The following is a 10,796-nucleotide window of genomic DNA, read 5'->3' as shown; positions in this document are numbered from 1 at the left end:
ATAGCAAGTTGAAACCAAAGTGTTGTAACTGTTGGGGGGATCATAGTGCTGCGTATGCAGGCTGTCAGGTCATGAGAAGAGAAGTCCATATTCAAAATATCAGAGCTTATTGGTGAATGGACAGGAATTTAAAAAGTGTCTAGATGACTTGGATCAAAAACCAGATATTATATGTATTCAAGAGAAGTGGTTAAGGCCAAATATAGATTTGAGAATTTCCCAATATACGGGAATCCTGTGTGATAGAGCAGAGGGAGGGGGAGGTGGTTGTGCTACCTTTATTAAAAACAATTTCAATTACAGGGTGATTAAAATAGGAACACAAGAAGAATGTATTGGCATTGACATTTATAGTGGTCCGGGGAGATTGTATGTTGTTAATTACTATAATCCATGCAAAAAGTTAGATCTCAGTCTTCTTAAATCAATTATTCATGTGGAAAATGGGCTGTCATTGTTTGTGGGGATTTTAATGCACACAGCACATTATGCGGGGGAAGGTGACAGATGCTAATGGTGAGGTGTTGGAGGATTTGATGGATGAATTACACTTGGTGTGTCTCAATGATGGGAGAGGAACAAGAATAGATGTTCGAACAGGGGACAAGACTATTCCAAGAAGCAAAGCAACTATGACGAGGAAAAAAATAGGAATAAGAAGATAAAATAGGAATAAGGGTTTAAAACTCTTAAAACAGACTCACATGTGATAATCTGTTGAACTATAAGACACTTTGTGCACAGGCGAGAAGGATTATTAAAAAAGAGAAAAGGGAGTACTGGAGGGGTTTTTGTGATACAATTGGTCGAACAACTCCGGCTAGTATGGTTTGGGGAATGATTAGGGGAATGATTAGGAAAATGAAGGGTATAAGAAGGGAGTTACAATATCCATTATTAAAAATGGGTGATATCGGACACGGATAAAGCTGAAATGTCGGCTAAAACCTTTGTGAGAAGTCAAAGTAATGAGAATTTGTCGGGATATAGAAAAGGGAGGAGAGATGAAATAAGGGAATCGCACTACAAGGAATATGATGGTAACACTAATTTGACAGCTATGGATGCTCCGTTTACATACTTTGAACTGGATTTAGCCCTACATAAATCTAAAACTACATCACCAGGTAGGGATGGTATAAGTTATGTATGTTAAAGCATTAAGGTAGGAAAATGAAGTTGAAATTATTGGACATGTATGATAGAATCTGGTGTGAGGGTAAATTGCCGACAAATTGGAAAGAGGCTGTGGTCATTCCCATATTAAAACCTGGGAAAGATCCGAGCAGCCCAGAAAATTACAGGCCCATAGCACTCACATCACATGTTGGAAAAGTAATGGAAAGAATGATAAATGAGAGACTGTTTTATTACCTGGAAAGTAAAAATTTATTGTCCCAATATCAGAATGGTTTTAGGTAAGGTCGAGGGACAATGGACCCTGTAGTCTGCCTAGAAGCAGACATTAGGAAAGCCCAAATAGATAAAGAATATTTGGGGGCAGTATTTTTTGATATAGAAAAGGCTTATGATATGGTCTGGAAAGAGGGTTTATTGATAAAATTTGGTCTGATCTGATAGGGAAACATCCAACTGGTTTGTGTGAGTGCGGGAAAGGGGAAGAGTCAGTGGAGCACGTTTTATGTCATTGTGAACCGTATGGAGAAGAAAGACGACAACTGGAAAGTAGAGTACGGTTCAATTCAATTCAATTCAATTTTATTTGTATAGCCCAAAATCACAACAACAGTCGTCTCGATGGGCTTCGAAGTAAAACATGAAATCAAAAGGATCACGAATACAAAGAGTTCAATAGAAAAATACTAAAATGAACTAACAAACTGACTAAGCTATACTGGCATCCCTGCCCTTAGACCCCCCTTCGCGGTAAGGAAAAACTCCCAAAAAAACCGGATTCCGGAAAAAACGAAGAAACCTCAGGGGTGCCCACATGAAGGAGGGATCCTCCCCCAGGACGGACAGGCGATTTACCAGAAATCTTAGAGAAGAATTAACTTATCTAAATCTACAACTACATATATAAAAGTCCAGCAGACGAGCTTCATCCAGCCGTGGTTGTGGGGACAGTCAAAGGCGCGAGTCGAGCCGGAGACAGGAACCACAGCCAGGTGTAGGAGCAGGAGCAGAGGCGAGGTACTCGGTCAGGTACAGAGCAGAGACGAGCCAGAGATGAGCCAGAGGCAGGATCCACAGCCAGGTGTAGGAGCAGGAGCAAAGGCGAGGTAAACGGTCAGGAACTGGAGCACGGATGAGCCAACTGGAGTCTGGAAGCACTCCCACTCCCCAGGAGGGGAGAGGAAAAGAGGGACAATACATGAATCGCACTGCACCAAACAGAGGCATGGAGAACTAAATGATAAATTATGATCCAGAATAGAGGAGAGGAAGGGTAGAAGTAAAAAAAAAAAATAATTGTGACGTCATTTCCGGGTGAGATATTCCCAGTGTTAGTCGTGTGTGACTGCTGTCCTCTTGTTTGGCATTAGCCTTGCTACTATTGCTTACTCTAAGGGTTATCTGGGTTAATATTCACATCTAGTACCTTTTATTAGCGAATTCACCACTGTTAAACCGCTTGCTGTTCACTTTCTCATTTTGCTAAATAGACCACTTCTCTTTACCTAAACATCGCTAGCCTTAGCTTAAAACCTAGCATGGCCACCACTCTTTCCGCCTCTCCGCCTCTCTCCTGCCCCATGTGCCATATGTTTAGTGATGATCCTGCCTCCTTTAGTGAAAATAGCGGTAGGTGTGTTAAGTGTAGTCTTGTGTTAGACTTGGAGGCCAGGCTGGAGCAGTTAGAAGCGCGGCTCCGCACAGTGGAAGCTAAGCCGGCTAGCCAGGTCGTTACTCGTAGCGCGGGCCGCGCTACCAGGGCTAACTTAGCTAGCACCCCAGCGCCCTCCCAACAGCCGGGAGACAGTCAGGGGTTTGTACCGGTTTGGAGGAAACATAGTGCTAAACGCAAAAACTTAGAGCACCCCAGACTCCACGTTAGTAAAAGGTTCTCCCCCTTGGCGACACACCCGCTGAACACTCAACTCTGGTTATAGGCTCTTCTGAAGTTAGAAACGTGGAGCTCCCAGCGGCTACGGTTGATAGAGGGTGAACAGCTGAGTTTAAAGAAGCTTTTGGGAGGGGAGGAGAATTTAATTGGTGTGATTATAGGTTTTTTGAAAAGAACCAGGATATTGAGGAGAATTTAGGTGTGTTATACTATTTATTTATTTTGTTATAAATTTTGGTTAGGTAGTCCCCACTCTGACCCACACTCCAACACAGTAGGTGGTGCTAATGCGCCTTCACATTGGTGCCTCCCGCCAATAAAACCACAAGAAGTAGAAGGATCAGCCTGAGACCTGCTGCTTCCAGGTTGTGAGGTGCAGCAGGTGTGCAGCCTTTGGCTATGTGTTGGGCCCTAACCACAGCCAGATCACAGACAGTGTTTGGCCGCTCATGCGACTCCTGTGGGTAGTCCTCCTGAGCTGCGCGAGCAGGTGCTGCTGTTTCCTTTTTGTTTCCCGTTGTTTGTTCACGTCCCTGCTCTGCCCGACCCGGTGACTCCTCAGTGCAACGTTGCTCTGGAGCGGTGCGACTGCCGGGACTCCCAGGGATCATGCGTGCTCCATACACCGTTTCAGCGACTGCCCTCCGTCCACGCGCTGGAGCGGCGTGACAGAGCCAGATCTAGCGCCTTCGGTTAGGGTCTCCCTTTTCTGGCTTTCCCTGTCACCCACGACCCAACCAGAGCCCAGTGTCCCCCCATCTCGGACTGGCGTCAGTTACTGCCACTTGACGCAAGAGGCGTGGAATTGAGTTTGTTTCGCCACAACGGAGAACGCACAGCTGAGTGCAGCTGAAGGTGTGTGTTGGGCGTGATAGCCATTGTGGTCGGGCCCTGTTTGGTTAACTCTTTTTGGGTGTGTCTTTTTAGAATAGCAATTTTAGTAATATTTGTAATAAAGTAGTCTATTTTCTTGAAAATACCGTCTCGGTTTCCAATGTCGGAAAGCCCTGTGCTTTTGATTTCAGTTTTCTGGTGGCAGCAGCCAAAGGGAAACCATAATGCCAAAGAAATCTTGGCGCTGTGACCAGGGGCCTCATTTATAAACATTGCGTACGCACAAAAGAAGGCGTACGCCACTCTCTACGCAATAGTTGATATTTATAAAAAGCAAACTTGACGGGAAAATGTGCGGTCCTTCACGCTCTGACCCAGGCGTACGCACAAAAACGGGTGAAATGAGAAACGGCGACACCGTCGGCAGATGGAAGAAACACGTGAAAGTGACAGTGTGCACCAAATCGTGCTGGCATGTGGCTGGCATGTGGCTTAAAAACGTGCCTCTACCCCCTGGCGCCGATTGCTGTGTTGGCCCCGACCCTGAACCCCATCCCCACGCATTTGAGCCAAATGCTGCTGCTGTGCGCCAGCGTTTGGAAGTGCGTCGCTTGTAAAGAACAACAAGAGGTGTGGAAAATATAATTTATTCAAGAATTCCCTCATCGTGCAGTTTATTTCAGTCAGAGCAGTCTTGATTTCGCCCAACTCCTTGACCACCTCTCTGATTGAACTAATGACTTCCTCTGCATTTCAAGGACTGCATCAGTGAGGACACGTCCACAGCGGGAAGGTTGAGAACCGCGTACCGTGGAGACGCTGGGTCCAGACGGCTGCTCAGCTGCAGCATCGTAACCACTGGCCCCACTGGAACACCCAGCAACTAAAATAAAATTGTTCTATATTAATAAACTGTAATTGTGTAGCCTGCATACATCTGACTTGACTGCATTCATTTTAATTTTTTCTCTTACTTGTGTCACCCGGTGCATCTGGCGCGTCGGTGTGCCCCTCCGCCTCAGTCACCACTCCACTAAAAGGGATTCCTCAATAATAGCCGCCAGGGGGGGTTGGCGGGGGGCCCTTCTCGGGGGGCGCCCAGCGGCGCCGGATGGGCTGTCCATCTACACCTGGGGCTGGGATCGGCCCTTCCCTGGCTCTGGGGCGGGACGGGACAACCCTCTTGGGGCTCCCGGTCGCTCTGGGTGTCATCCGCTTCGGCTGCGGGGTCTGGGGTGGGGTGGGGGGTGGGGTCTTGTCGGCCCTGTCCTGTGGGGGGGCATTCTGGGGGAGGGGGGGGGGCACTATTGGTACGGGGCAGGGGGGGTTGACGGGTCGGGGTCTCCGCTGAGGCCATCGGCGGTTTCCCCGGCCGGTTGGCTGCCTCGGTCCCGTCGAGGCCTGACCAGAGCTCTTCTAGGGCCGGCGTTTGGGGGTGGGGGCCTGGGCTTGCTCCGGGGGGGGGGGGGCGACGCTTTCTGGCGCCTCTCTCTCTGTGTGGGGTGGGTGGTGCTGGGCCTGGGGTGTCGGCGCCTCCGGGGGTAGGGCCCCTGGGCTGGGTGGCCCTGGCCCCTTTGCTGGGGGGGGGGCTGGGGGACAGCTGTTTGACCACCGGGGGACAGTCTACCAGCTGTCCCCAACTTACCCCCTTCCTCATATAACCTCATATTAGGGTGAGGGGGGTGGGGGTTTAGCCTGCGATGCGCCTTGGGGGGGGGGGGGGGGGCTACTTGGCAGTGGCCCCCCTCCTATGGTTGCCGTATGGAGTGGGCCCCCCCTCTTTCTGTTTTATTTGCACCTTAGACATGTAGGGTCCTTGGTAGGGGGGGTGCTTGGACATCACTGCCAGCAAGCAGCAGATGTCCTCCTGGCACCCTACCCGCCAATTTTAAACGCACCTTAGACATTTAGGGCCCCTTGGTGGGGAGGGTGAGGGGACATCACTGTGAGTAATCAGGAGATGTCCCCTTAGTGCCCTACTCGCCAATTTTAACTGCACCCCCTTAGTACACACACCCCTCCGCCTTCAATATATACATTCCAACATAAACACACACACATGCACACAAACACCCTTTCAAACACACATACACGCACACACATTTTGCAAGGAAGGTGGGACCTGGGTCCATCTGTCCCCTACCCCTTCCCTGGTGGGGGGTGCGGGCCCCTTGGCGATGGCGGCCGTGTCCCTTGGGTGCTGGCTCCCTGGGCCCGGCGGTGCTCTCTCCGCACGGTGGGGGGGTTCATATAACACCTGAGCCGGGGGTGTTCGTGTCCCTGGGGGGTGGGTCCTGGTCCTTGCCCCTGAGCGCTGGGCCCCGCCAAACTTCCAACATGGCCGAGCCTGGTCGGGCCATATTTATAACACCCCTTGTGGGCCCTCTTTTTTCCCCGGGGTTCCCCCTCCTGGGCGGGGGCGGCGGGCCTCTGCCTTGCTCCTCCCTGGACCAACCGTGGGCCGGACGGATGGCTGCCTGGAGTGCGGAGCGGGTCTCCCTTGGGGGGTCCTGGCTCGTACCTGGGGTGGGGGCGGGGGGATGGCCGGAACTCCTGGGTGGTGGTGGGGTGCTCGTCTGGGGCTGTGGGCGTCCTTCTCCGGTGGGGCCCTGCGTTGGGCGCTCCCGGCGCGGCGGGGGGGCTGCTCTCCTGGTTGGGCTGGGCCGGCGCTCTTTTTCCCTCCGTGCCTCCCTGCTCTTTGGCTCTGGGGGCCTTGCGGCGGTCTTGCTGGCCCTGGCCTGGGTGGCGGGCTTGGTCGCCCGGGCGGCGGTTGTTCCCTGCCGGTTCCCGTGTGGCGTTGGGGGGATTTCGGCTGCCGCTGCTGCTGTGGTGGGGGTCTTGGGGTGGGGATGGCTGGGCACTCTCCCTCCTTCTTGTCACGTTCCACCATCCATTTTAGAAGAACATAAACACTCACCTGAGTACAGGTGTTAGCTCACCTTTGCACTAACAATTTGCATGATTGAATGACTGAAATATTTCACACTAGTTGGTTTTAAAGGCATAAGTATGCGTGTGAACACTATCTGTTTTGTGTATATGTCGACAAGTGGACATTTTTTGCAGCTAGCAGGTGTGTTTATAACATTTGAGTGTGTGTGTGGATAGGCCCCGCCCTTTTTGTACTACATTTGAACCTTGCCATAATGATTAACAACCAGTAAACTTGTTGCTTTATGCTGCTTCATGGTCTTATCCCCCTTCCCCTCCTATTATCACCCTCCTACCCCCCCCCCTCTCTCTAACGTCCCTCTCTCTTCTTCCCCTCTTTCTTTTTCCGTCCGGTCCAACACCAAAGATTTTCAAACATGATTGAAATTGATAAAGTTTGGCCTCAATTGCAAAAGGGGTTTATTCAGACATACCTTTGGTTTGTCTGAAGATTAATAACCCCTCTTGTTAAAGTAAAATATGTCCAACACAAGAGGCCCTCAGCTCTCATCTGTCTGCCTAGCTGTTGGCAGGACAAGTAAAAAAAAAAAAAAAAAATAATAGCCGCCAGTCTCTCATCAAGAGGGGTCAGCTCCGGTGTTCCCTGTCCCCCACCCGTGGCAGACACACTCTGGCGATGGAGCGTTAGACGTCTTTTTGCCTCGACTTTGATGTCCGACCATTTCTTTTTTATTTCGGCCACGGTCCGAGGTTGTGAGGCTACAGCATTTACGGCGTCTGCCACCGTTTGCCACTCAAGTGCCTTTTTGGCATTAGTAATGCCCACACTGTGCCCTCCAAACAACACTTTTCTCCTGTTTTCCACCTCGCCAACGATAACTTCTACTTCACATTGAGTGAAGTTACGTTTTTTTGATTTCCTCTCTGTGTTTGCCATGATTTCGCAATCAATGAATATTAATTTGTGGGCGTTACACGGACTGTTTATGGGCAACTATGGGCGTGTCATGAAGCCGCAAAAGCTGCGCTACTTTTATTTATTTATTTATTTTTTTTTTTTATTTTTTTATCAAACTTGTTTTGTCCAACAGCTGAGCAAACAGATTAGAGCTGAAGGCTTTTTGTGTTGGACAGGTTTTACTATCACAAAAAGAGGTTATATAGCTTCAAGAAACTAGAGTATAGATTTGTATAAACCCCTTTTTGTCGTATTATTTTTTATTTATTTGTTACATTTAGTGTGTGTGGGGAGGGAGAGGGGAAGAATGTGAGGGGAGGGTGGAAGAGAGTAAAGGGAAGAAAGGTGAAAAGGTGGGGGATACAAGCACTGATTTGAATAAGTTATTATTTTAAGCTGTAACAATTATACCAGATCTGCTGGAAAGACAAATATTACATCAGAGGTGAAAATCTGACACTAGGATGAGTGGAAAACATCTGTCCATCAATACACTGTGGGTAAGGAGGAGGGATGAAGCAGACAGGGAGCAGTGTGGCAGTGTGCACGTGCACGTGGGGGTGGAGATACATGCATGCTGCCAACGTGAACCGTGTGTTCATAAAGGGAGCCAGATCCTACCCAGCCAGACCAGCCAGACCAGGAGAGGGGAGGAGAGCCCCCCAGGCCAGAAGCCCCCCCAGCATCCGGACCCAGGGAGCCCGGGAGGGGGGGATGAGGGGACCGCCCACCCCACCAGCCAGGCACAGAGAGGGCCCCCTACAGGGGCCCCCCCAATGCCCAGAGGCACAAGCGAACCCAGTGTCCGGCCCCCAGGCCACAAGACAGGAGCGCTTAGCCGTACCAGGCGGCAGCCATGGGGGCCACCGGGCGCCAGACACCGAGACAAAGGCCAGGGACGAAGCCAGGGCCCTTGGAACCCATGAGCCGGCCACCACCCGACCGGCGCCCCGTCTCCGCAAGCCAGCCCACGCACGCGACCTAAGCAACCCAGGGATCGCCACGCACCCACAGCCACCCCCCATAACTCTACAACCCTACACAATATCTGAGCCCCCCTCCCCAACCCTCTCAGTGCCCTGAGAGGGTTACTTCACATTGAGTGAAGTTCCGTTTTTTTATTTCCTCTCTGTGTTTGCCATGATTTCGCAATCAATGAATATTAATTTGTGGGCGTTTCACGGACTGTTTATGGGCAACTATGGGCGTGTCATGAAGCCGCAAAAGCTGCGCTACATTTAAAATCGGTTGTGATTTATTAAGGGAAAGATGCGTAGGATGTGCGTGCGCATGGTTTTATAAATCCGAATATTTCTGTGCGTACGCACGTCCTATGTTTCATCCGTATGCCACTTCTGACGCAAATCCTACGCAAAGTTTTATAATTTAGGCCCCAGGCCTCCACCGCTGGCCTCCACGACTTCTTGTTGAACAGCAGGGGGATCATTTCTTAGTTTTACTCAACTGTTTTCTTCAGGTCAATGTAGCTTTTCTACAGACGTATATGGTTTATTTGCAGTTGGGTAGACTTGAAGCTGTACTGAGAGTTCAATGCAGTAGAGGATTGACTTTTTGCAACCTTGTTTCATTTTGGTTGTTATGAGTTTGTTTACATGGCAGTATTTTTTTTTTCATGAAAGAGTAAATGAGACCCTTAGAGGGTAAGATAGATCTGTTATATAGTAGCTCTGATAGAAACAGATTCCAGTTTGAGCAACAACACAGATCTTTGAAACTTTAGGCTTTTTTCCCACTGTGCTGATTTATTATTGTTTGAATGACTATTTTTTCATTATCATTTTGAGGAATAAATATGAATGTGACATACATAAGTCTTAAAGGTCATGTGGAGATAGAAAAGTACAGGTATTTTTATTTCTTTATGATGTTACCTGTTTATATTTTGATTGTCTGCAGCAATTGTACAATAATTTCTCTGATTGTGATTCACAAGAACCTTCATGAGCCTATGTACATTTTCATTGCAGGACTATTGATCAACTCTGTTCTTTTCAGCACAAACATCTACCCTAAACTTTTAACAGACTTTTTATCTAATGAACAGGTCATCTCTTATCAAGCCTGTCTCTTTCAGATTTTTGTGTTTTACTCATTAAGCGGATCAGAATTCTTACTGCTGGCAGCCATGTCTTATGACAGATATGTGTCCATATGTAAACCTCTGCAATATGCAATCATTATGAGAAAAAAAACTGTCTTTATTTTACTGGGATTGGCCTGGATTGTACCTGTTTGTCACCTTGTTTTTCCAGTTGTTGTATTTGCAAAACTAGAGCTTTGCACCTTTACATTGAAAGGTATTTTCTGCAACAATTCTTTAACTTTTCTTTTCTGTGCAGGTTCTAAAGCTCCGTTAACATTTGGCTTAGTTACTATGTTTAACATTGTTATTTTTCCCATTCTGTTCATAATTTTTACATATGTGAAGATTCTCATTGTGGTTCATAAAAGTTGTAGAGAAGTCAGAAGAAAAGCTGCTCAGACCTGTTTACCTCACCTGCTGGTTTTAATCAATTATTCTTGTTTGATGACTTATGACATAATTATAATTAGGCTGGAGTCAAATTTTTCAAAAACTGCTCGTTTTATAATAACACTGCAGATCATCATGTACAATCCTCTTTGCAATCCAATCATTTATGGACTAAAAATGACAGAAATCTCTAAACACTTAAAGAAGTTATTCTTTAAAATTAGACATGACTGTTAATTTTTCTATCTTTATTAAGGCTGGTGTCAGTGACCATACAAGCTCTTACATATTTGGACAATTCTAAAATACAAATGTTTTTGGAGTTACAAATATTAATTTATACATTCACCATTTGTCTGTATTTGAAAAATAGGTGATTAGCTCCATGAAAAACTAGTTTTTAATATTGTAATAATACAAAAGTTTCCTTTATGAAGATAATTACAGTGTGTTCCTAATTTTATATCAAATTTAATTTGTTACCCTAAAATGAGTATTAATCAATCATGTATATCATTATATTTAATTACATTGTGACCCATTGTTTGAATTTAATAATTATTTGGCAAGTGGTCAGCCATTAGATAATT

The 10,796-nt window shown here is 47.5% G+C and overlaps 1 protein-coding gene across 1 annotated transcript; it reads left to right on the top strand.

Annotated features, from left to right (window-relative positions):
* Positions 1-9,525: 9,525 nt before the first annotated feature.
* LOC101163598 (olfactory receptor 4B13-like) lies at positions 9,526-10,535 on the top strand. The gene has a single exon (XM_004076676.5). The coding sequence runs from the start codon at positions 9,526-9,528 to the stop codon at positions 10,441-10,443; it is 918 nt and encodes a 305-aa protein (XP_004076724.4). The 3' UTR covers positions 10,444-10,535.
* Positions 10,536-10,796: the final 261 nt, after the last annotated feature.

The sequence above is a fragment of the Oryzias latipes genome, chromosome 21 (assembly GCF_053564925.1).
Source record: "Oryzias latipes strain Hd-rR chromosome 21, Olatipes_Hd-rR_3.1".
In the NCBI taxonomy this organism is placed as follows: domain Eukaryota; kingdom Metazoa; phylum Chordata; class Actinopteri; order Beloniformes; family Adrianichthyidae; genus Oryzias; species Oryzias latipes.
Note: the sequence above shows the minus strand (reverse complement) of the source record. Positions and strands in the feature narration are given on the sequence as shown.